Source organism: Hipposideros armiger, unplaced genomic scaffold, assembly GCF_001890085.2.
Source record: "Hipposideros armiger isolate ML-2016 unplaced genomic scaffold, ASM189008v1 scaffold_466, whole genome shotgun sequence".
Classification (NCBI taxonomy): Eukaryota; Metazoa; Chordata; class Mammalia; order Chiroptera; family Hipposideridae; genus Hipposideros; species Hipposideros armiger.
Window position 1 is genome coordinate 48,829 of NW_017731816.1, and position 23,286 is coordinate 72,114.

The following is a 23,286-nucleotide window of genomic DNA, read 5'->3' on the forward strand; positions in this document are numbered from 1 at the left end:
CTTTTTTCAAGATTTTATTGGGGAATCAGAGGAAGGGGAACAGACAAGTTGCTGTCGTTTTGTTCTTCAATCTAGTTGTGGAGGATGTCGCTTCACTGGCCCAAGTTGGCAACATCATTGCTCTCTTCCCGGGCGAGGCAGATCAGTCACCGGCTTCTGGATGGCCACTCACAGCAGCTGCTGGCCGCTCATGCTGGCTGCTGGCTACACACGGTAGCCTGTGACAACCCACTGCCACGGGGGCTGCAGTCTACACCGTCGCCCGCGACTCATGGCACCCCAGCTCCAGGTTGAGCTGTTGTTCAGCATCTTAGCTGTAGAGGGCAGTGTCACTGGCCCTCCTTTGTGGGATCCGAACCGGGGCCCTCTGGCGTCCCAAGCCAGTTCTTAACCATCGCGCCACTCGGCCGGCCCTCCCCTTCATTCTTTTTCCTCCCTTGATAATTTGTTTTTTTATAAAACAACTTTATTGAGAAATCATTTAAAGACCACAAAATTCACCTATTTTAAGTATACAGATCCAAGACATTTAGTAAACTGACCAAGCTGGGTACCATCACCACAATCATTTTAGAATATTTCCACCACCCCAGTAAGATCCCTCCTGCCCATTTAATTTCCATTCCCTCCCCCAGACCCAGGCAACCACTCAACTACTGTCTCTATATAGATATGCCTCTTCTAGACATTTCGTATAAATGGAATCATACAACATGAACGGCACCTTTCATTTAGCATGTTTTCATGATTCATCCATGTGGTAGTATGTACTTCATTCTTTTTTATGGATGAATAATATTCCACTGTAGGGCTAGACCACATTCTGTTTATCCACTCACCAGTTGATGGACACTTAGGTTGCTTCCACACTTTAGCTATTCTGAATAACACTGCTGTGAACATTTGCATGCAAGTTTTTACATGTACGTATTTTTTCTCTTGGGTAGATATCTGGAAGTAGAGATTCTGGGTTATCCGGTAATTCTGTTTAATTTTTAAAGAAACTGCCGAACTGTTTCCCAAAAGAGCTTCATCATTTTACCTTCCACCAGCAGTGTATGGTGGTCCCCATTTTTCTATATCCTTGCCAAGACTTGTTGTCTGTCATTGTGATTAGTCATTCTAGTGGGTAGGAAGCAGAATCCTCCTTCTTCAAGAAACCAATCACAGAATCCTTAGTCCGGATTTTGCTCATGCCCGTGGTGTTACATAACATGTTCTTGTGTCCCCTGAATTTCTTGTAAATAGGTATCCGGTTGAGCTATATCAAATTACCAATATCCAAAAATTTAAATCTGAACAGATATCAGTGTACCTCTCTTTGCAATAACAGAAGGAATCAGTCTGCTATTCTATATTTCCAGTGAGAAAGGAAAAGCTGTTACCTAATGATGTCACATGGGACCTTCATGAGGTTCTCCAAAACAATAATATGTACACATGGGAAAACTTTTAAAACAGAACAAAGGTGTGCACAGAGATAGGCAGTCTCCCCAGGAATTCTTACACACCATGGTGGGCGTGTGGGCTGAGGAAACAATCTGTTGATTCTTGGTGAAATTGGTAGCTATGCCCTATAACCAGGCAATCTCTCTCCTGGGTATGTATCTGTGACAGGCTCTAGTCTATGCAAAACGTTCACTGCCCCTTCCTCACAGAGGATTTACTTACTGCTCTACAGACACCAGGCTTAGCCATGTGACTTGCTTTAGCTAAGGAAATGTGAGCAGAAGCGTTAAGAGCCTCAGCACATGGTTCACTATTTTTTCCTCTCCCACAGAGCCTGGCAATGTACCAGATAGACGCTGCTCTGTTAGCCTCAGCCCCGGAGTAAAAACAACGTAAAGCAGCCCCAACAACAAATACAAATCACACAGCCTGATCAATCAAAGATGATCAAAATAAGGGCCTTTATAGATGTCTCTGGAGAGATGGGGAGAGAGAAAAAAAAGGATATAAATAACCATTATGTACAACTTCCAACGGTAAAATTCTCCCAGCCACCCCTTCCAGCTTGAACTCCAAAGCCTGAAGCAGAGATTGGGCACCACCAGGTAAATATACAAGTATCCAGGCTCTGTCTCCAGTTGCCGATGAAGATGGGGCAGGTCAGGCCTAGAAACAAAATGTGCAGGAGGCATTAGAAAGGGCTGCCCCTCCGTTTCCTCCCCCTCTCCCCAGGGAGGGGAAATCAGTAGAGAATATCTGGCTGAGGCTTCCCACTCTGACCTCTTGAAGCCCACAGTCTTCCAAAGAGAAGGCAGCAAGTAGCTCAAAACGACAGCAAGAGGAATTACAAATATAATTGAGTCAGAACAGAAAAGTGGATTATGGACCTTCCAAAGACTCTACCCTCCTCATTTTAGATATGATAAAGCAGGGCTACAGGCAATACAGGGGCTGCCCAGGGTGCGCAATGTGTGCAGAGGAGGTAGAGGAGAATAGCTACCTCCCGTGCATAGACCGAAGGAGCAGATATGACGTAAATCTCGCGAGAGTCCCCATCTTCAGGATGACTCCAATCTGCGGATAGGCTGCGGGAGAAAAAGAATAAGATCGAGGCTCTTTAAATTCTCAGATCTTGTGTTCCCCACCCGCGGGGAGGGGAACCCAAAACCAACTAGGAGAACTGTGAACGACCTCATCGGAAGAGTGTGGAGCAGAGATAAAAGGGACAATCAGGACCGTCCTCGAAGGAATCAGGCCAATTGCACTGTAGAGACTGACGAAAGCAGCCAAGAGGAATAAGGCAAGCGTCTGCTGCCCAGTCCCTCACCTCGGGCCGTCGCCGGAACCCTCCTGCGTCCTCATGTTGTTGAGTGCATCAGGGAGCGCGTGGACAGATGGCTCCGGGGTCCCAGCCAGCAAACGAGACCCAGTATCCGGGCCAGGCCCACGGCGTCGCACGTGGATCAGCAAGAGCGCAGTGCCCGCCAAGCCCGCAGCCACCAGCAGTCCCAAAGCAGGCGGCAAAAGAAAACGCTGTGGGTCGCCCTGCCTCAGGTCAGGCAGGGCCGCGGGCAGTGCGCCTGCGCCGTCGTCCGCGCCGTGGGGGTGGACCGGGAACTCACAACGCGAGCCCATGTAGCCGGGTGCGCAGGCACAGACGAGGCCCGAGAAGTGGGCGTAGCAGCGGCCGCCGTGGGCGCAGGGCCGCGAGGAGCACGGGTCGGCGCGCTCGCGGCAGTCTCGGCCGCCAAAGCCCAGCGCGCAGGAACAGCGGCGCGCGCCGCCACCCTCCAAGCACGTGCCGCCATTGGCGCAGGCGCGGCCCGCGCAGTCGTCCAGGTCGTGCTCGCAGCGCGGCCCCGCGAAGCCCGCGCGGCAGCGGCAGCGCAAGGCGTGGCCCAGGTCCAGGCAGAGCCCGCCTGTCGGGGGGAAGGGGCGTCAGGGGCGCGGCCTGGGGGAGGGTTCCCCTCTCGCGCGCTTCAGTTTTCTCTGTTCTGTAAGATCCCCTCACTTTGTCTCTGGGTCCCCGCCCCCGTCCCCGGCCACACACACACACACACACACACACACACACACACGCCGCTAACTCCAGGACCAATGTGCCTGGAGCCCCCGCCCGCTGAAGTCTTGGATTAACCCCGTCTCAACTCTTTGGCTCTGTGCCTCTTTTTTCTCTCGACTTCAACTGTACTTAAATAGCTAACAGTTCCAGAACGATGGGTTTGGACCACCTGGCCTTTGCCCAAGCCTTCTCCTTTTTCCCTTCTTTCGTTTCTCGCGTTCTTTTCACCTTTTCTTTTCCTGAGCTTAACCTTCAGGTCTCAGCTTAGATGTCCCCTCCTCCAGAAAGTCCTCCAGAACTCTTCCTCCATCCCGGCTCTGCGCTTCCCCCATCACAACCCTGACCACTCTGGGCTCTGTCTGAAGACGACTCAGTCTTCCTCTCTAGGCTGGTACCCCCAATGAGGGCAGGACCCAGAGCTGTCCTAGTCACTGCTGTGTCCCTAGTACCACTCAGGCCAGAGTAAACACTCAGTGAATGTTTTGGTGAGAATTAGTATTATAATAATGCACTGAGCCCTTTACATTCATAATCTTTTAACGCCTATATCAGATCAGGTTTCCCCACTGCTCAGAATCTTACTGCCACTTCATCTCCCTCAGAGTAAAACCAAAATCCTCCTTAATGGCCCATTAAGTCCCACAGGATATGTCCTGGTCACCTCCCTGACCTCATCTCTCACCACTTTCCCCTCACTCACTCACCACCCTGGCTTTCCTGTGATCCTCAACATACCAGGCACATTCCTACCTCAAGAGTCTTTGCACTTGCTGTTCCCTCTGCCTGGAACATACTTTTCCCCCAGATGCCCACATTTCTTCCTCCTCACTACCTTCACCAAGGTCTTCCCTAACTACTCTAGCTAAAATGTCAACCTGCCTCCCACATATACGCCACATGCCCTTTCTGGCTTTATTTTTCTTTTTAGTTTTTATCACCACTTAACCTCCCACATAATTTACTTCTTTATCTTATTTATTGTCTATCTGCCCCATCAGCTCTCTGAGGGTAGGGGTTCGGGTGTTTCATTCCCTGCTGTATCCCCAGTGCCTAGAGCAAAGTCTGGCACACAGTAGATGTTCAATTAATATTTATGAGATAGGAACATCACTTCACCCCTTTTACAGAACAAACTGAGGCTGGGCAGACAGGGTGGTTCACTTCCCCAGGTTTCAGGGCTAAAGGAGGTAAAGCCTGGATTCCCACCCAGGACTGTCTGAGCCAAGTCCTCCTCTTGCCCACTGACCATGCAGGGACACCCCCCCCACCCCCATCCATGACCACTCTGGCCTCCCCACCTCACCATTCCGGCATGGCTGCAGGCTGCAACGGTCCACCCTCTTCTCACAATTGGAGCCTTGGAAACTGGGCGGGCAGTGGCAGATGTAGGCAGAGTCAGGGTCTGCACCTCCCACACACAAGCCACCATTGAAGCAAGGTCCATCTGCGCATGTCACCCCGCTCACCTCACACCGCAACCCGTAGAACCCACGAGGACAGGTACATTCGAAGGACCCCAGTGTCTCCTGAGCAGGGGCAAGAGGACTTCAGATTGGGGTCTACTTGGAGCAAATCCCTATCCCCCTCCTCAGTCTTGACCATGGCCGGTGCTGCTCCTTGTCGTGTTCCACCTCCCCGCATGCAGGGACCTCACCTGGGAAGTCCTCCCCAAATAACCCCTCACTCACTCCATGTTTCTGGGTCTGCCCATCCAACCCTCAGGGAGGAGGCTCTGGGAGCCCAGAGACAGCCCATTCCCACCTCCACTCCTTTGTCTATCATACGCTGCCTACCTGGTCTGCCCTCTCCGATTCTGTCCACATAGCGAAATCCTACTTTGAACTCCTAGCCCCTCCTCCATGGAGACTTCTCAGGCCCTCCCTCTAACTTGAATCCTGAGTGTGTCTCCCAGTCCCATGCTGGTAGTGTTCAGGTGTCCCACTCCGGGCTCTACATTATCCCAGTGCACACCAGGCTCACTCCTACAGCCACACCTTTGCTTGCCCAGGCCACTCACCTGGTCTACCCTCTCCATTCACCTCCCCTCAGCCAAATCAGACTTCAGAAGCCCCAGCCCTACACCCATCTCCAGGAAGCCCTCTCTGATGCACCCCATCCCAAATCCCCAACCCACCTGGCCCCCCACCCCACTCCCACCCCGTACCTTGAGCTCTGAGTTGTTCTCTATCCCACAGGAGGGGCAGTTTGTGGCCCCACAGGACTTCTCAGCATTCCCACACCACACCTTTAGGTGCCACACACTAGATCTGCTCTCCCCAATCTCATCCCCATCACCTAATTCTACTTCAAGGCCCCAGATGCAGGCTGGACACCTCCAGGAAGCCTTCCTTGACAGCTACCCCTGGCCCTCCCCAGGCTGTTCTCATGGAACCCCCATCAGGGGATGGAGGGAACTCCCAAGGTAAAATACTGATCAGGATGAGGTGGGAGGGGTGATACTAACACTACAGCTGCCCCCATTGGCACAGGGATTCCCATCACAGGGCCCAGGACCAGGTACGGGTTCGAGGCATCCAGCGGTGGCAGAGGATGGGCCCCTGGGGCTGAGACAGCTGCTGGTGGAGACAGGAACCGTGCAGAGGGGCCCAGTCCAGCCCTCCAGGCATCGACATTCATCAGGCTGCTCACAGAAGCCGTGCTCTGGGCTGCAGCCAGCTCGACATGCCGCTATGTGGGACAGAGAAGCAGAGGGATGAGGAATACTGATGAGGGCAGAATCAGTAGGATAGGAATCTAAGAAGTTTCTGAGAGCTTTCTGTGGACCACCTTGTTTTTGTCCTTGTGATAATCTTCTGAGCTAGGTGGTACTGTGACCCCCAATTTACAGATAGGGAAACTGAGGCCCAGAGAGGTGGAGTGACTCGCCCAGTTAGGAAGTGGAGGGATGAGAATTTGAACCCAAGCCATTGGACTCCAGAGTCTGTGCTCCTGGAAAGAGAATGGAGTGGGGGCTCTCAGGTCTGAGCTTAGAGAGGGGAGAATGAAGTGAGAGCACTGGGGATTAGGCAGGGACCCCTGGCCTTTCAGGGGAGATAGGAGGGCCTTGGATTAGGGCAGATCTGGGAGGATTTGGATAAACCTGGAAATCCTAGGGATTTGGGAGGGGCTCAGAAATTTAGGGAAGGGTCTGAGAGTACCCAGGATGGAGGATAGATTCCAAGCTTTAGAAAGTAATGGGGTCTGGCTTGCATTTGCAGGAAGAGAGGATGAAGGATCCCTTGGTGAGGGAGAGTGGGGGGGGGGGGTAACTACGAGGAGTTTCCAAAGATTCTGGATGGGGGTAGGGAAGGCCCCAGAATTTGAAGAGGTTGGGGGTGACTGCATCTGGAAAGAGGTGTGGGTTAGGGGAAGAGGTGGGAGGGTACCGCCAGCATGAGAAATGGGTGTGGAGTTTCTCTTTGGGGCGACAAGAGTGCTCGGAAGAGGGAAGGGGGCTGGAGTGCACAGGCAGGGCTGGAGAGAAGCCTAGGGTGCTTAGTTTCCCTGAGGAGGTGGCTGGATCGTTGGAGGGAGTTGACACCTGTGAGTGGAGCTGGAGCAGGGCATGGGGTACATGGACAGAGGTCAGCGTCATTCCCAAGTTTCCTAGAGCGGGTGTCTGAGGTACCTGGGGAAGACTCTGGCGTCCCCAGGTCCCTGAAGAGGGTAACCGGGTTCCAAAAATGGGCCCAGGTACTGTAAGGGAATGGACTAAAGAAGGGCGGGGGATGGGTGGTGCTGAATGCAGGACTCACGCGGCGCTTCGCACTCATCTTCCACCGGGACGCAGGGGCGCAGTCCCGGGCCGCACCGCAAGGGGGCACTGCGCGAGCGGCAGAAGCGCGCGCACGCGGCCCCAACGGCGGGCGGCTCACAACGCGCGCGGTAGGAGAAGCGCAATTCCCAGGCGCCTGCGCGCTGCACGTCCCGGGCCCACGGGCCCCCGGCCGCCAGGCGGCGCCGGCCGGCCACACGCGCCAGCAGGCTCCAGTCGGGCCCTGCAGGGAGAAGGGAGCGGAGCTGAGGTGGGCTCTGCCTGACCGTGGTCCCCCTCAGTCTCGCGATAGAGGTGGAGCACGCAGGCTTGCACTTCCCCCGCCCCACTTAGCGAGGCAAAGATACCCCTTTTCGAGCCCTGAGAATGGCAGTTACCCCTTAGCAAGGCTGTAAGCTCCCTTAATGCGCCCTGGGACCTTTGATGTCATGATCCCATCTAGTACCCAATGACCATCACGATGATCACAGCTCTCCCATAAAAGCCGAAATACCCCAATGTTTGGCCTCAGAATCATTGTATATTAGCGTAGTGATGAGACCTCAAACACCCTGTGACATTTGATATCTCGCTCGATATGGCCAGGGGGCAATAACAGGTCTTTTGAAGTGAGGTCATAATACCCCCAAATTGTGCCTCAGGATCTTCCCATATCAAAATGGTGACAGAGACCCCAATTACCAAACCATAAATTACTCTTATTGCCTGAGGCCTTGGGATACCTGGAGAGTAGCAAGTTTCCTCCAGCAAGGCTGCTACCCCAATGTTGTGCCACGGCTTTCTATATCAAAATGATGACAGCCCCCACTGTGAGTCTTATATGGCACCAAAGTTCCCTCAAAACAAATATAAGATCACTCCACCTCCCTCCCTGAAATCTTTGCTCAATATTCTCTCTGGTGAGACTAACATCCCATAGAGCTCCCTGGGACCTCTATATAGACATGTCACAGAGCTTCCCATGCAAGAACCATATTGTACCCTGGGTTCCCAAAATCAGATGGTGACAGAGCAAGAATGTCACTGTGAGATGCCATATCCTGTTCTGGTGGCTTCGGTTCCAAGATAGTAAGAGCTTCCTCCACTTCGCCTGATATCAGGACCATAGACTTCTACATCCAGTACCAGGACATTTCTGTATTGACATGTCAAGAGCCCTGGAGCTGTCAACACCTAGCACCACTCTCCAGGAGCTGTGATGGCATCAAGGGTCCAGCAATCCTGTGAACGCCCCACCCTACAGACAACCCCATGTCACTCTCCTGGACCTCACATCAGGCCCCAACTCCCTGGAGCCCCCACACTCGACACTGCCGTCCCGAAATTGAAGACACTCACCTCCCATCTGATCTCCTAACTCCTCTCTCCAGGCTTCAATGATGAGAGAGAAGGTGCCCTGGTTGGGTGGAGAAAGGCAAGAGAGGAAAGAATGGAAGGCTGGTAAGGGCGAGTACTCGATGAATGCCAGAATTTAAGGGTGTTGACCATTCCGGGGACCAGACAGGCAAGGGATAGTTAGTTCCCAGAACTAGTCCAGGGAAGGAATAACAGTCTGGGTTTTCTTTATTGAGTATTTACCAAATGGTAAGCACTGTACTCAAGACACCTGGTTGAATCCCTCAAAAGGGACCCTTGTAAGGTACCATGATGACCTTATTGTACAGATGAGGAAACTGAGGCTAGACAAGGCAAAGTCACTTGCCCAAAAGAACAAGGTTCTAAAATTCAAATACAGGTTTGTTCACCTCTGTGATTTGGGGTTGTGGGATGGGAGAGAGGATGTTGGAAGTGAATGAGTCATCAATACAGACCCCAAATGGAAGCTCTGAGAAGGGATAATGTAAGAAGAGATTGGGGGTCCCCAAGATAGGGTATAGGAGGGTCCTTAGGTACAAGGAGATTTGGAGAGAAAGATAATAATCCCAGTATTTGGGGATTCACAGAACAGAAATAGAGTTCTGTGAATTTAGGATTTCCAGAAAGTGAGTTGAGGGTTCCAGGAATTAGGGCTCCAAAGAATGCAGGGTTGGGATCAGAGCGTTTGGGATCCCTAGAGAGCAAGGTGGAGTTAGAAAAGTTGGGGTCCCCAGTGGGTAGGGTTTATGGGTCTGAGAATGAGGAGGTACCAGGTGGTAGAGTTACTGGTCTGGGAATTTGGGATGGGGGCAGGGTTGGGGTCTTGGAAGTTAGAGGGCAGAAAGAGGTCAGGTTTGGGTAAGGCCCCCAGCACCGGGGTGTCCCGAGGTCGGGTCTCACCGGCCAGGCGTCCCGGAAGGGCACGCGCGTTAGGCCATCGGGCAGCGGCAGGTCAGGCGCCCCGGACTGCTCGGTGTAGACTGGCCCGCGCGCACTCAGCGCCGCGCCCAGGGCACACGGAGACTCAGCGGCCTCTTCGGAGACCCCTGGCTTCAGGCAGACCCTGAAGAACAGGCGGCAGGGGCCCCGGGCGCTGCAGGGAGACCGCGGGACCCCCGGACCGGGTCCAGGCCCAAAAGAGTGGATCTGCAGCTCGAAGACGCCCGCCAGCCGTGTCTGGGACAGAAGAGGCACAGGGTGAGAAGACCGCAGGGATCTAGGTGTCTCGTCCCCCCGGCGCCCCCTCCCCAAGACCTCCGGGTCGCACTCCCTCCCATCATCTCTTTCCACTCCGCTCTGACCTGGGGAAGGAAAAAGAGTGCCAGGATCACCGTCCGGGACAGGAGTTGGAGCATCCACGAGGCGACCATGGCCTTTCAGAGGTCTGGGGAGCCGCAGCTGCTGGCTCTGGAGCCTTATATTTGAGGGGACGGCTCCGCCTCTTCAGGCAGCCACCCGGCTCCAGGGGACCCTAGGGGAGGAGGTCGAGGGGAAGGGGAGTGTGCTGGAGCAACCGTGAGATTGTGTCGTGGGCACAGGCAGTGTATGTATGATCTTGTGTGTGGTTGGAGGTGCGATTGTGTGTGGCTACGTATGGGGTGAGGTTAGGGGGTTAAGCCTGTAGGTGAGGTTGTATATGATAAGATTCTGTGAGTGTGTGTGTGGTGTTGAGCAAGAGCTACTAGACAGTGTACGTCTAGTGATTTTGTGATTGTGTGTCTAGGTGAGATTATGTTATTGGCTCCACATGTGCCTCAAATTGTATACGGTTAAGCCAGTTTGTGAGGCTGTAAATAATTCTGATTCTGTGTGTGTGTGTGCACGCACACCTGCATAAGAGAATGGAGGTGTATGTGACGTCATGACTGTGACTTTGAGATTGTGAGCCTGTGTGCATGCTTCTCTGTACATGTGTAATAGCAGATAGATGTGTGATACTGGACCAATGTGTGTAGCCCTATGAACCTGTAACTTTGTGATCCGTGCAAGTGCCTTTAGGAAGCCGGGTGTGTGTTTGGGAAGTGGGTAGGGTCTGTACACGGTTGTGAATAACTGAGGGTGCCTGTGTGTGAAGGAGACTCGGTGTGGGAGGTCCATGGGTGTAGCTGTGTGTGGATATGATTAAGATCAGCGTTCTTTGTGGACGTGTGTGTGTGTGTGTGTGTGTGTGTGTGTGTTTTCCCCTCTCCAAGACAAAGCTACCCTCCCAAACCTGTATCATGGATGCACCAGACGCCAGGGCGAGGAGCCCCTCGCCTCGGAGGGGGTTCCCAGCTGTATGTAAATGTCGCCATCTGCCGGGCGGCGGCGCCCCTCCCCCTTTGGGCCGCAGCTGGGCTGCCCGTTTGGCCTCCGGAAGGTGTGAGGAGCAAATGGGCAGGAAATTCCGTCTTCACATATCAAGGGCCCGATCCCTCACTCCAGGATGGGGGGAGCGGGGGCACCCCTGGGGCCTCCAGAAGCCCCTTAGTATTCCAGGACCACGGCAAGGCAAGTCAGTTAGGAGCAGATGTTCCAGCCCTCTGGTCATAATCACTTTGTGCCAGGTGCTGAGCAAAGCCCTTTAGATGGAGTAAGCGTTTTCTCCCCCAGGATAAAAATTTTAATACTTACAGACTAATAACTATAGGGGAAAATACAAGTTCAATTTATATACATATTTTTCTTTTAGCGAAGATAGAGTGAACAATAAAGCACAGCCCAGCAGTCAGGCATACTGTGCTTAGTAATTTTTAATAAACGAGAGAATTCAATCTAGTTTTCTCTTAATCGTGAGGACTGGAGTCATGGGTTTTGAGCAGAGAGCCATGATCAAATTGTGCAGAACATCCCAGGTTCCTTTGCACAGGTTTTCCCTCTACTTGTTCTATTCTTTCCACTCCCTTCTCTATTTAATTGTTCTCACCAGACATCACCTCCTGTGGGAAGCCTTCCGTAACACTCCAAGCACTTCCTCTGAGTCCCACAGCCGTGATTCCTCTACCCCAGCCCTGACCACTCTGGCCTGTGGGGTCGTTCTAAGCACAAATTTGACCATGCCCCTCCCCTGCATAGGCTCGCCCATGGCTCCCCGATGCCTTTAAAATACACTTCAAAATTCTATTGACACTTGAGGCCCTCCTTCCACATTCCCCTTACTCAAACAGGTTCTGTGGCCCCAAAGCATGGAGCCAGACCTTGTAGACCAGTTACCAGGAGACAAATTAGGCCCTGTACTGAGGTAGGTGGAGTGAGCTTCCTATCACAGGAGACATTCAAATGGCATTTGGACAGCCATTAGAATCAGCTGTGGGAGAAGGCAAATTCCTGCCCTGGACAATTATGGGAGGGTAACAGATTCCAGGTCTGATATCTCAAAAAATTTGAAGATCGTAAAAATAGCCAGCCTTTATTGAGGGTCTGTGCCAGGCTTGATAGTGTTTCACATAAATTCTTTTACATGTGTGAAGTGCTTTAAGGGATTTCTAAGCATCTTTTTGGCTACTCAGGATTCTTCCTTATGTGCTGACCTTAGAGCCCACAGAAGGCCACGATGAGGTGACATGTGGGCAGACCTAGAGGGGAGGGAGTAAGCCCTATGGATCCTGGGAAAAAACATTCATGGCAGAGAGTAGCAAGTGCAAAGGCCCTGAGGTGACCATGCCTGGCACACTCAGATATCCCCACGGCTATCCTCATTTCATTCTGGTCTTGGCTCAAATACACCCTCCCGAGTCCTTCCCTGACTGTTCCATCCCATCCGAAACAGCACCCCAAGTCCCCAAACCACTCCAACTCCTTACCATACTTTTTCTTTATTCGTCTATTACCCTGAAAAATACCTGACCATTGTCTGTCTCCTCCATAAGAACATCAGCTCCATCAGGGCAGAGCTTTTTACCTGATTTGTTCACTGAAGCACCCTAGCGCCTAGAGGCCTGGCAGCCGGTGCCCAGGAGATACTGAATGAGGGAGGTACTATCATTAACCTCTTATGAGGAAACTGCGAAGCTTTGAGACCTTGCTCAGGGCCTCAGGGCTTGCGAGTGGTATGTGACCTGGGAATTCAGACCCTGTTGGGGTATGCCTTTATGCTGGCCCAGTCCTGCCCCTCACATGATGCCACGATGCAGCCCTAGGGCATTTTAGGAAAACATCTTAGGCCATGCATGTTAGCAATGTCACAATGTCACAGAGGCTGCCTGTGCAGTCAAACCCTCTCCTGCACTCTTGCAGGTGTGGCCTGACAGACAGCACCATCACTAAGCCAGCACCGAGGTGGGGGAAGAGGACTGGGGGAACACGCTGAGCACTGAAGCATGGGCCACCCAGAGTGCCAGAGCCTTACTCCCCAGGGGCCACTCTTGACCACTGGGGGACAGAGGCCAATGGATACATTTCCTCCTTTCATGCCCTGTGGGTGGACAGATCTGAGTCACATTTCAAAAGGCTCCTCAGCTGTGTAACCCATGTGGTAGGCAGGCACACAGTTGTGGTTCTCCCTCCATCCACAATTCACTCTCCCCAGGATCCCACTGTCTAAACACATAAGCCTCAATCTCCACCTTTGCTTTCAGTGAAGACAGTTTCCAATTCTCAAAGCTACATGCAAAAATACCCCCCAAAAAACAAATAACAGAAAAAAACCCTCAATGCTGCGGAGGTCCTCAAGCTAGGGAGTCCTGAGGACATCGGGAAACGGCATTATGTACAGTACACCTCGGGGTTGGGGGTGGGAGTGCAAATCTTAATCCTTCTTTGTAGACGTCTGTGAGCCTTTTTAAAAATCTAGAGTTCAGAGGTTCAATCTGGCCAATACAGATTCAAATACATTTTAATTATTATAGTAATCACCAGAGGTCTTTTTAAAACATTTAACTGGTACTAGCACTAACTGCTGGCTGGAGCAGAAGAGACTGGGAGAGGCAGGGGAGCAGCTACCAAACTGGTACAGGCTATTTCAATCTGCAAATAACCAGTATGGCCTGGTAACAAGCCCCCGGTGAATACCCATATGGGCCAAGTATGAACTGTCCTGTTTACGCTGCATGACCATTATACTAACATAGGTATACTACCATCACCTCCATTTTAGAAATGAGGAAACTGAGGCACCAAGATGCCTTGCCCAAGGTTCACAGTTACCATCTGAATGCCTCACTCAGCCCTCAAGCCTAGCCTGGGGCAGGTACTGTTCTTTTATAGATGCGGAAGCTAAGGCATTGAGGGTGACATAACTTGCTCCAAACCACACAGTCAGGAAGCTTGGATTTGAACTCGGACAGTCTGAAGCTCATCCTCTTAAGTCACATACAACTGTGCTGTCCAGTGTAGGAGTCAGGAACCACATGTGGCTATTTAAGTTAAAATTAATTAAAATAAAAAATTACATTCCTCAGTAACCCTAGCCACATTTCAAGTATTCAACAGCCTCCTGTGGCCACTGGACAGCGCAGACATAGAACGCGGAATAAACATGGCAGAAAGTCTCACCGCAGTGCTGCCACGCAATCTGCCTGTTTTGGTTAGAAGCCAACATTTAAAAATTGGGGGATTTAATATAAAAATCCCAATTGCTGGCTGGCTTTTACTGAAAAAAATCAGAATATCAAACAACACGACACCCCACCTTCCCATGGGGCCACAGCTGGCAGAGCTGCCCTCTTGAGATGAGGCAATCTCTTCCACCAGAGCCCACTGAGACCACGCTTCACATATTTACACAGCTGCCTGGCAGCTACCTGTCTTTAAAACCCCCAGTGCAGTCCTCTCTTCTCTTTTCCACAGATGGAGAATCTGCGGCCAGAGAGGGAGGTGCACTTTTTGCAGATGACACATCACTCGGGAAGACACGGCCAGAGCAGGGACCCACGTTTTCAGATTTCCAGGCCAGGGTTAAAAACCAACCCTGATTCCCCAAAGCACTTAAGTCTGTGCTTGGCAGCCAATCAGCCACTCGGACCTCACCCCGATGCCCCCATCTGGAGACTCTCCGGACACAGCAGTATGGCGTCTGGGATGGATTTTATTGGACAAATGGCTGCCCAAGCCGTGGTATGGAAGCACTGCGGCCTGGGGCCTGGGACCCAAGCACTCAGTTTGAGGAGGCCCAGAGTCAGGGCTGTTTGGAGCGAGGCCACAAGCGGCTGGTGAGAGAGCTGAAGAAGAGGTTCTGCTTGCTGGATTTGGAGAGTTCGGCCAGGCGCTGCTGCTCCTCCTAGGGTCCGGGGACAGATGGAGGGGGGGGAGGGTCAGCTGGGATGGGCAGAGCCTCCTCCCAGAATTCCAGGTCCCCAGCCCTCAGCCCATGCATGGGCCATCTTCTTAACCCTCTGCACAGCCCAGACCCCTTTCCCCAAACCCCCAGGACACCAGCCAAGACACAAAAGGAGCCCAGACCCCAGGGATCCAGCCCAGACACTGACAGGAGCCAGCTCTGAGCCACAGCGGCCCAGACTCAAATCCCATTATGGCCATGACCCCCTCCCCCAGATCCCAGAGGTTCCCTCCCCTTAACCCTGGTAACCTATCTACTCCAACCTGGAGGCTGTGGAGACCCCCAAGCCCTTCAACAGACTGCATCGTCCTGTTCTCTGAGCCCCCAGTGCCCAGCCCTGAGCCCTATGACTATCAGGATGCTGGGGGATCCAAGGCCCAAATCTCCAAGGACTCCTGCACGGGCACTCAGGAGCTCCAGCCCGACCCCAGAAACCCAAGCTAGAACCCAACCTCAGCCTAGATCCCTGGGAATCTCTCCCAGACTCAATCCACACTCAGCCCCACTTCCAAATCACCAGGATCACACCAGAACTCCTTCCCCAGACCCTTGGGCCAAGTGTCCATGGATCCCTCTTCTCAGACCTGATCCAACCCACGGTCCACAAAAAACTGGGGCCCGCAGATCTGCTAGAGACCATCAAGGACGACCCCTCTTCCAGACCTAACCCAAATGCTTGGTGTTTCCTGCCTCCTTTTCTCAGAGCAGCCCACCCCTCATTACAAGAGCCCCGGGGGACAGGGGTTGTGAAGAGAAGGTATTTGCTCCAGGTCACACAGCCAGAGCTGAGCCAGGCTGCTCCAGGGAACTGCTACGATGTCCATGCCGCCCCACCCCCACCCCCGCCCCGCCGTGGGGACCTGAGTACCCACCTGCTCTAGCCGGCTTTGCCGCTGTTTGAAGGCCTCCAGCGGGTCGTCCTCCAGGGCATAGTGCTCCAGCACGGTCCGGACATCCTCCACACCATTCAGTGCAATGGCTGCGGACACAGCAGGTGGGGGTCAGCCACGCTGAAGGCCAGAGCCAGGAGGAGCTCACAAGGGTAAAGGTCAGCCACTGGGGAGGGTGAGTGATACCTGGAATGCTTCTCAACACTCTAACAGGGCTCCCGTGACCATGCTCGAGGAGCACCCCAAACATTCTAAGAAGCTTCTAAAGACTGCAAGAGGCCTTAAAAATCCCAGGGCAGTGGACCTACTCTATCTCAAGTACCCAGGTGTACATGAAAAAAAAGTCAAAATCAAGAATCTAGCATTCCTCTTAAGGGTCAAGGGCTCTGGGGTCAGAGGTCAGGTCAGGGGTCAGCCTCACTCTTGAGGAAGGCAGACAGGTCCAACAAGACCCGGTCATCAGAGTTGCCGTCCCAGGGTCGCAGGGCAACGCCATTGTAGGGCTGTAGGCGGAAGGCTTCCTTCTTGCAGTCCACGACTACTACACGGGCCGGGTCCCGATTGAGACATGAAATGTCCTGGAAGTGGGTGATAGGTGAGAGAGGGAGACAAACAGGCTCACAGACAGCACCACACACTAGGATCACCATGACAGGGCCTCCCAAAGACCAGGCTGGGATGCTGGGATGATGGCATCACCGCCCCCCCACGCCCCGGGGAGTTGGGGAGCTAGTCACATAGATTCCTAGACTTAGGGCCTGGCACACAGACAGACTAACTTGGAGGTTCCCTGGGGAGAGGCCAGGCACTTGTGTGTTCAACCACTGCCCCAGATGATTGTGACAGTTGCAAGCTTGTGAACCTCTCACCCAAATAAAGAGGTACAGACAGATCTACGGCCACACAGGAAGTCACTCAAAGACAGGTACCCAGACATAGACCCTTTAAAACCCTCAATCACAGCCCATGTCCCTCTGAACCCTGAACTATGCAGACTCACCAAGACAGTCAGAAACCCAACAGACAACTATACACATGGACACTTGGAACCAGACCCACAAAGAGACCCATTCACAGACTCACAGACTCCTGGATACATTGCTGGTGACAGCAATAGATCCAGGTCAAACACACCCCAACAGTCTCATATAAGCTACAATTGCACTCAGTTCCAGGCAGAGAGACAAAAACAGCTTCCAAACCTTATGTCCCTACCCCTTATTCCCAAGTGTCTTCTTTAGGGGGACCCCTTTTCCCCCACTCCCACTGCCAGATTCTGGGGAAGGGAGAAAGGCCTAGAGGCCCAGCCCAGACTATGGACAGGCTGGTGTCCCGCCCGAATCAGACCTGGGGTAGAACCAAAAGCACGGGTGAGGCTGGGCCCTCTTTCTCTCAGGAAGTGCCAGCCCCCCTTGCCAAATCCCATGGCCCCCACAAGACACCTTAACATGATGTCCATCCATGTATCGCGTAGCATCCCGGAAGAGGCGGTAGGAGATGAAGCCGTGAGGGTCCACGCTGTCAATGAGTGGAAATGCAGTCTGGGGGGAGAACAAGGTCAGGTTGAGCCCTAGCTCTGCAGCTATCCTGCATCTCCCCGCACGTCAGCCTCCCCTCCCCTGCCCCAGGGCTTTACCATGCCAGTCTCTGACGTAAAGATGACGATTTCATACAAGGGGGCAAGCTGCTGGAATAAGGTCTCGATGCCTGGACGCTTCTTAAACCTCCAGCCAGTGGCCAGCTGGTGAGGCAGTGAAAACAGTGAAACACCGGAACCCAGAGATCCCCAGAGAACAAACCCGCCAAGAGAACAAAGACCCAGCCTGAGGGACTTCCAGAACCAGAGTGCTCTCCCTCTGTCTTTGTGGCTCTTGGGGGCGGGGAGGAGGTTCAGGAGTACATGGCTATGACTGAGGGCCTGGGTCCCAGAATAACAGCCGGCTCCTCTATAGCACTTACTGTGTGCCAACCTACGCGGTGGGGAGTCTCACACAGTTGAGAGGGAGGCAATGAGTGACACCTCCTTCCCAAGATCACACAGCGGAGCCGGGGCTGAATCCCAGCCTGCCTCCAGAGTCTCTGCTCCTAACCACAGAATCCAGTCACCCATGTCTACCCAGTGTCCCCAACCCGCTGCCTTCCCCAGGACACACCGACCACTCAGGGTGCAAGAGGACACCGGTGAGCTCCAAGACCAGTGTGTAGGGCGGCTGGTAGTATGGCTCCCGCAGAGGGTCCGGGAGAAGGCAGGGGCTCGTAGGCTCGATGATCATCTGTGGGAGAGGGTCAGAATGGGGGCACTCAGACAAGGAGACAAGGAGCTGGGGAAGGAGGCGTGGGGACTGGGGCTCCTGCTCACCTGTCTATAATCTTTGAAATATTTGTATGTTCGGCGCAACTGCTGTACCAGAATTGGATCTAGGAGAACAGGCACAAAGGGATTCCAACATAAGCCGCTGCTCAACCTCCAGACAAACCAGAGCTTTACTTATCTACCAGATACAAACAGGTGTATACACCCACCTAGTTTGAACCAGTTCACTTTTAAGTCCAAAGGTAGAAGGCAATGACATAACCACCAGACAGGAAGCAATATATTTATTCACCTGCCCCGTTTTAAGTTGAATACTTCTATCCACACACCACCCCAGGTATAAAATAGAATGTTTATACATCTGCTTACTTAAAGCCCACATACATATAACTCTGCTGACACGATACCGGTATATTTAGTCCAATTTGAACCACTAAGCATCCAGATCTGTACACTGTAAGCTGGCATGCTGAGTCTAGTTAAACCTGATGAACATATACACACCTGTGTGCTTTAAACCAGTGTTTCTCAACTAGGAGCAATCTTGTCCCCACCTTCCTAGGAAATTTGGTAATTATCAGGATACTAGCAACTAGTGGGTTGAGGCTCAAGATGCTGCTAAACATCCTGCAATGCATAGGACACACCCCCACAACAAAAAGTTATCTGGTCTAAAGTATCAATAGGGCCAAGATTGAAATATCCTGGTTTAAAGGAATATAGTGAATCCAGTTTAAAGCAGGAAACTTATATGACTGCCTACTTCAATACAGTATTTTAGTTTTAAAAATCAAAACATTCAAACTAATTAAGCTAGTAAACACACACAGTTTAAAACTACATGTTTACCTGCCCAGTTTAAATCAGTATACTGATTTGTTTAATCCAGTATGATTATGTATCTGCCCGGTTAAAATATCACATCTGCCCAGTTTAAAACAATCAATGTATTAACACGCCGGTTTGCAAACTTCCCCAGTACACACAGGTGGCTTTCTGGTCCTACCAATTTTATTTTTCTCCAGGGAAGAGCCAGGTGTGACAGAACTGACAACTACTCTCTACTATCCAATTTGTCAGAAACTCCCCACCAAAAGTTGGTTAACTAAAAGCGGGAGGGAGGAAGGAGGCATTGTGTTGGAAATGAGGAGCTGGATGGGGTGGGGGGGTGGGGAAAGCTGTCATACAGAGGAAGGGGTTAGGGGCTGCAGATGCTCAGATCTAAGGCACAGGCAGCCATGTGTCTGGCGATAGACAGCCCCTTCTCCCCAAGCACTCCCACTCCAGACTCCCCTCCCCCATCTGTCTCTGACCATCTGCTCCTGGGCTGAGAGGCCAGGGAAAGGGACTGGGGCTTTGTAATGCCCCTCCCCCCAAAGCCATCCAGCTGCTGACTCTCCCTCCCCCCCTCCCCCCCGTGGAAGGCGGAGGGACTGGGGGGGGGCACCAGATGGGGAGGGTAACATCCACCCCTACAAATAACAGAACAGGGAGGGTCAGGGGACCCCACAATCTATGCTTGTTGACTCACCATTGTCAAATTCATCAGGAATCTAGGAGGTAGAGAGAAAAATGGAAGGTTTGGAATGGCAAGGGCAAAATCCCATCACACCCAGAAAAGGAATCTCCAGGAACCTGGGAGGAGTAGGCAAAGGTCCCTGGGAGGGAGAGCACCCACAGGATGGGACCCCTGGCAAGGCTTCTAGGTCTCTTTCCCCCTCACCTTGGCACCAGTTTCATCCACAGAGTTGTTTCCTGCAAGGAAGACAGGGATGAATGAGAGGAATTGGGACCCGGTCTCCTGGGTCTTGAGGAAAGAAGAGCAGGGGGTCTGGACTCCTGAGTCTAAGGGAAGAGGGCTAGAGGCATGGTCTCCTAAGACTGAGAGAAGAGGGGGCTGGTAGCCAGGATCCCTGGGTCTTTGAGAGAACAGGGGCTGGGGCTGGGTCTCCTGAGTCTCTGTGGGATAAAGGGAATAGAGGGAGAGCTGGAGCTTTGGGTGCAGAGGGAAGTGGCAGCTTGGAGGCTGGTCCAGGCCTATCCTTCCCCATCTTCTCCCCACCAATTGATTCCCTATAGCCTAGTGCAGGACCCAGTTAGAAAGAATGTACCCTTGAGCAGAGGTGGTAGAAGGGAGAAGGAGATGTCCCCCTTTCTGAGACAGATGTTGTAGTTGACTGCCCTATTGTGGGAGGAGCCAGGGACTGAAGATGGGTGAAGCCCTTAGGCAAAAGAGGGGGAGATTCTGCAGTATAATATTGAGCCAACAGAACAAAACTGGGGGCCAGAGATATGTCCCTCACCGAAGATATAGACGACACTCACGGTCCCACCGGCCCCAAGCAGCCCCGCAAGCCAGAGTGCAACTTTTTTGGCGTAACTGGGACCCTCTGTGCCCCGCTGCTGCTGTGACCCCTGGGTCTGGGCCTTACTGCTGGCACGGCTCCCAATCTCCTGGGCCTGTAATTGAGAAGGAGTAGGTTAGCCAAGTGAAAAGAGAAAGGTCAGGGTGGTTCGGGTACCCTGAATGCAAAAGAATCAAGATCGGGAGTCAGGAAGCAGACACCCACATAGTCTCAGGGGTTGTATCCCTGGAGATTGATTGGGTCTCTCATAAAGGTCAAAAATTAAGACTGTCTGGAGCCAGGATCCCAAGAATTCAATAGTTGACAGGCCCAGTGCCCCAGGGTCCTGGAGGCAAATACTGGGGAACCTGAACCCCAGAAAAGCAGGGGAGGGAAATAAGATCAGGGAGCCTGGCTGTACATTGGAGTGCAAGGTAATGGAGGACACAAGAGGGGACAGAATGGAGACTTGAGGCACCCGATGTCTGGGGCTCAGGGTATAGACGGGAAGAGATGGGAGCCAGGGTGGAGGGACAATCGCTTGTCTGGGGCTTGGGGAAGTAGGGCACAGAAGTGATGGACTTGGAGGTCAGAAAGGGTGGTTCTCTGTCAACATGGAGGCAGGTCGAATCAAAAGCCCAAACGTCAAACTCACCACCACCACAACCACCATCACCGGGAAAATACTCCCAAGGCCAGGCTGGGACCCCAGAGTCCTGAGTCCCTCCCCCTCAAGTTATTACCTGAACGGTCACTGAGATGGGAAACAGGTGACCCCCTCCCCTGGCACCCACGTGGTTTCCAAAGGAGGTGGAGTCCAGAGGACGTACTTGAGCCCCCAGCATCTAGCCCGGGTGAGCAAGCGTTGCCCACCCCGGAAGGCAGGGAAGCGCCCCGCAACACGGGAAACGCTCCATTCAGCACCCTAAGGTGCTGCGTCCCAGAACTCCCGGGCAGCAGCGGTCCGCCCGGAACTCCGGGAAGGGGCCCACGCAGCCGGGACCCACCCGCGTCCTTCTCACCTGGTCGGAGGCCCGAGGGGGCGGCGTCGCCAGCCTTGCGCACAACCCTCGCGCGCCGAGCCGGAGTCCGCTCCGCAAGCGCAAGACCAGCGCCACCGAGGCCGCCATCTTGCGCTGACGCCACGCGGCCCCGCCTACTCGCCCCTCTCCCGCCCCGGCCTGGGGCTGCGGCCAATGGGGATGCAGGGGCGGGGCGGGCGGACGGAAGCCCGAGAGAGTCAAAGGGCTGCGGGCAGAGAGCCGCGGGCGTGCTCCTCTCTCGGCCCTCTGGCTGGCGACTGTGCGCCAACTGGGAATCCGCCGGCACCACGCCCCTCTCTGGCCTTAGGGCGCACCAAGCCCCAGCAACAGCACGGCTCCAATCAGCTCTACCTGATCAGAGGTAGAGCTGAGGCCATAATGAAGGAACCCAAGGGCTGCCTGATTTGTCCTAAAAGCGAAAACCTCGTTCGCCCCTGAGGGGGTCAGCCCAGGAAGCAGGCTGAAAGCCAGCCCTCACAAACTCTCGCTTTCTCACGTGGAGCCTGGAGGCCCATCTGTCCTCTCTCCTGTTCTCCGAACCCTTTCTTGCCCCACCTCCCATGACCATTTTCTAAACGGACTTGAAAGCTAACGGTTTCCTGGGGATCAGCCAAAGAACAATGGCAGTGTCTGGCGGGGCCCGGCGTGTTGAGAAACGGAAATCAAGGAATCAGAGGCCAATGGTAGCCACGATGGATCTCCCTCAAATTAATGAGGGAGAAAAACGTCTGAATAGTGTTTAGGTAAACTTTAAAAACATGTAAAAACGAGCATATAACATTTAGGGATAAAAACTAAGGTAATAAAAGTACATGAAATTCAGGGTTGTGGATACCTCTGGAGGGGAGTGGACAGGGGGTGCTGCTAAAGTGGGTACATATTGTTTCCTAAGCTGGGTGTTCCTGGTATATCTTTTTGAACATCTGAAATATTTTACATTACATTTGTATAAACACATGTGAATATCAAATGAGGAAGGTGAAGGAAGGTCAAGGTAAGCCCCAGTCTCTACACTGCTCCCCATCCCCACCCACTCCCAAACCATCAAACAAGCTACAGTAATTTTGGTGTCACTACTACGTGGGATCAAGAGAAAGGACCATTAAATACTGCATCCGGCACCACAGGAGGAACTTAGGTTTTCTGGGGGATATTGACTGATTTTTCACATAACTCAAGCATGAGAAAGATGTAAGTTCAAACACACACACACACACACACACACACACACACACACACACACACACACACACACACACACACNCACACACACACACACACACACACACACACACACACACACACACACGAGACTTTTGACCAAACAGCTTTTTATTCAAAGACTGTAACATAAAAGCAAGCTGGGGAAGGGAGGATACAAGAAGATGGGAACCCTCCCCCAGACTCTATTCTGATTCCCATGAACATCAGGGAGGAAAACAGGAACCCAGAAAGGAAAAGAAACATTGAACAACCCAGGCAAGCTAGCCCTGCTCCAGGCCTGGATACTGTGTCAGAGCCAAGGGCCAGGGAAGTAAAGAGGGACACTATCTGCCAGATATCTGCCAAAGTCCATGTGCCCGGCCTGCCTCAGGCCTCCAGGAGCTTCCCCAGGAAGCGGAGGTTGAGAATCTTGAGCTGTTCGTCAAGGTCCATGCGGACGATGCCGTCCTCACCATCGATGCTCAGCAGAACACCTGTGGCTTCCCGATCCTCACCCAGGATCACCTTCACCTGGGGACGGAGCATGAGGTCAGGGTTCATGTTAGCAGTCCAAAGCCCCCACAGCTCCTTGC

At 52.9% G+C, this 23,286-nt stretch overlaps 3 protein-coding genes across 6 annotated transcripts in view; all 3 read right to left on the minus strand.

The window, feature by feature from the left end:
* Positions 1 to 1,888: 1,888 nt before the first annotated feature.
* On the minus strand, positions 1,889 to 10,063 carry DLL3 (delta like canonical Notch ligand 3). The gene is made up of 9 exons (XM_019666255.1): positions 9,944 to 10,063; positions 9,543 to 9,818; positions 8,625 to 8,682; positions 7,267 to 7,509; positions 5,976 to 6,199; positions 4,815 to 5,037; positions 2,777 to 3,368; positions 2,450 to 2,534; positions 1,889 to 2,115 (listed from the first exon to the last, which is right to left on the minus strand). The coding sequence occupies exons 1-9, from the start codon at positions 10,010 to 10,012 to the stop codon at positions 2,110 to 2,112; spliced, it is 1,776 nt and encodes a 591-aa protein (XP_019521800.1). The 5' UTR covers positions 10,013 to 10,063; the 3' UTR covers positions 1,889 to 2,109.
* A 3,374-nt stretch (positions 10,064 to 13,437) lies between these two features.
* Positions 13,438 to 21,613, minus strand: TIMM50 (translocase of inner mitochondrial membrane 50). Its single transcript, XM_019666208.1, has 11 exons — positions 21,470 to 21,613; positions 20,406 to 20,562; positions 19,826 to 19,857; positions 19,634 to 19,655; positions 18,148 to 18,206; positions 17,942 to 18,061; positions 17,425 to 17,529; positions 17,231 to 17,329; positions 16,210 to 16,366; positions 15,771 to 15,877; positions 13,438 to 14,838 (listed from the first exon to the last, which is right to left on the minus strand). Exons 1-11 carry the CDS (start codon positions 21,575 to 21,577, stop codon positions 14,737 to 14,739), a joined length of 1,068 nt encoding a protein of 355 aa, XP_019521753.1. The 5' UTR covers positions 21,578 to 21,613; the 3' UTR covers positions 13,438 to 14,736.
* A 1,191-nt stretch (positions 21,614 to 22,804) lies between these two features.
* The window catches only part of SUPT5H (SPT5 homolog, DSIF elongation factor subunit), a 34,330-nt gene continuing 33,848 nt past the window's right edge, over positions 22,805 to 23,286 (minus strand). For all 4 annotated transcript variants that reach the window (XM_019666272.1, XM_019666269.1, XM_019666270.1 and 1 more), the window contains one exon: positions 22,805 to 23,224. In XM_019666272.1, the coding sequence (XP_019521817.1) occupies positions 23,081 to 23,224 (144 nt within the window). In that variant the 3' untranslated portion in view covers positions 22,805 to 23,080. The remainder of the gene's footprint in view (positions 23,225 to 23,286) is intronic.

Bases quoted from the DNA above. Each gene is read 5' to 3' on its own strand.
- DLL3 (XM_019666255.1), bottom strand. From the start codon at position 10,012: ATGGTCGCCTCGTGGATGCTCCAACTCCTGTCCCGGACGGTGATCCTG. The intron at 9,819-9,943 runs GTCAGAGCGGAG...CTTCTGTCCCAG, and splicing joins CACTCTTTTTCCTTCCCCAG to ACACGGCTGGCGGGCGTCTT. The intron at 2,535-2,776 runs GTGAGGGACTGG...TTTCTCCCGCAG, and splicing joins GGTTCCGGCGACGGCCCGAG to CCTATCCGCAGATTGGAGTC.
- TIMM50 (XM_019666208.1), bottom strand. From the start codon at position 21,577: ATGGCGGCCTCGGTGGCGCTGGTCTTGCGCTTGCGGAGCGGACTCCGG. The intron at 18,207-19,633 runs GTGAGTCAACAA...CTGTTCTCCTAG, and splicing joins TCCTGATGAATTTGACAATG to ATCCAATTCTGGTACAGCAG. The intron at 15,878-16,209 runs GTGAGGCTGACC...CTGTGTCCGCAG, and splicing joins CCTGTCTGCCTTCCTCAAGA to CCATTGCACTGAATGGTGTG.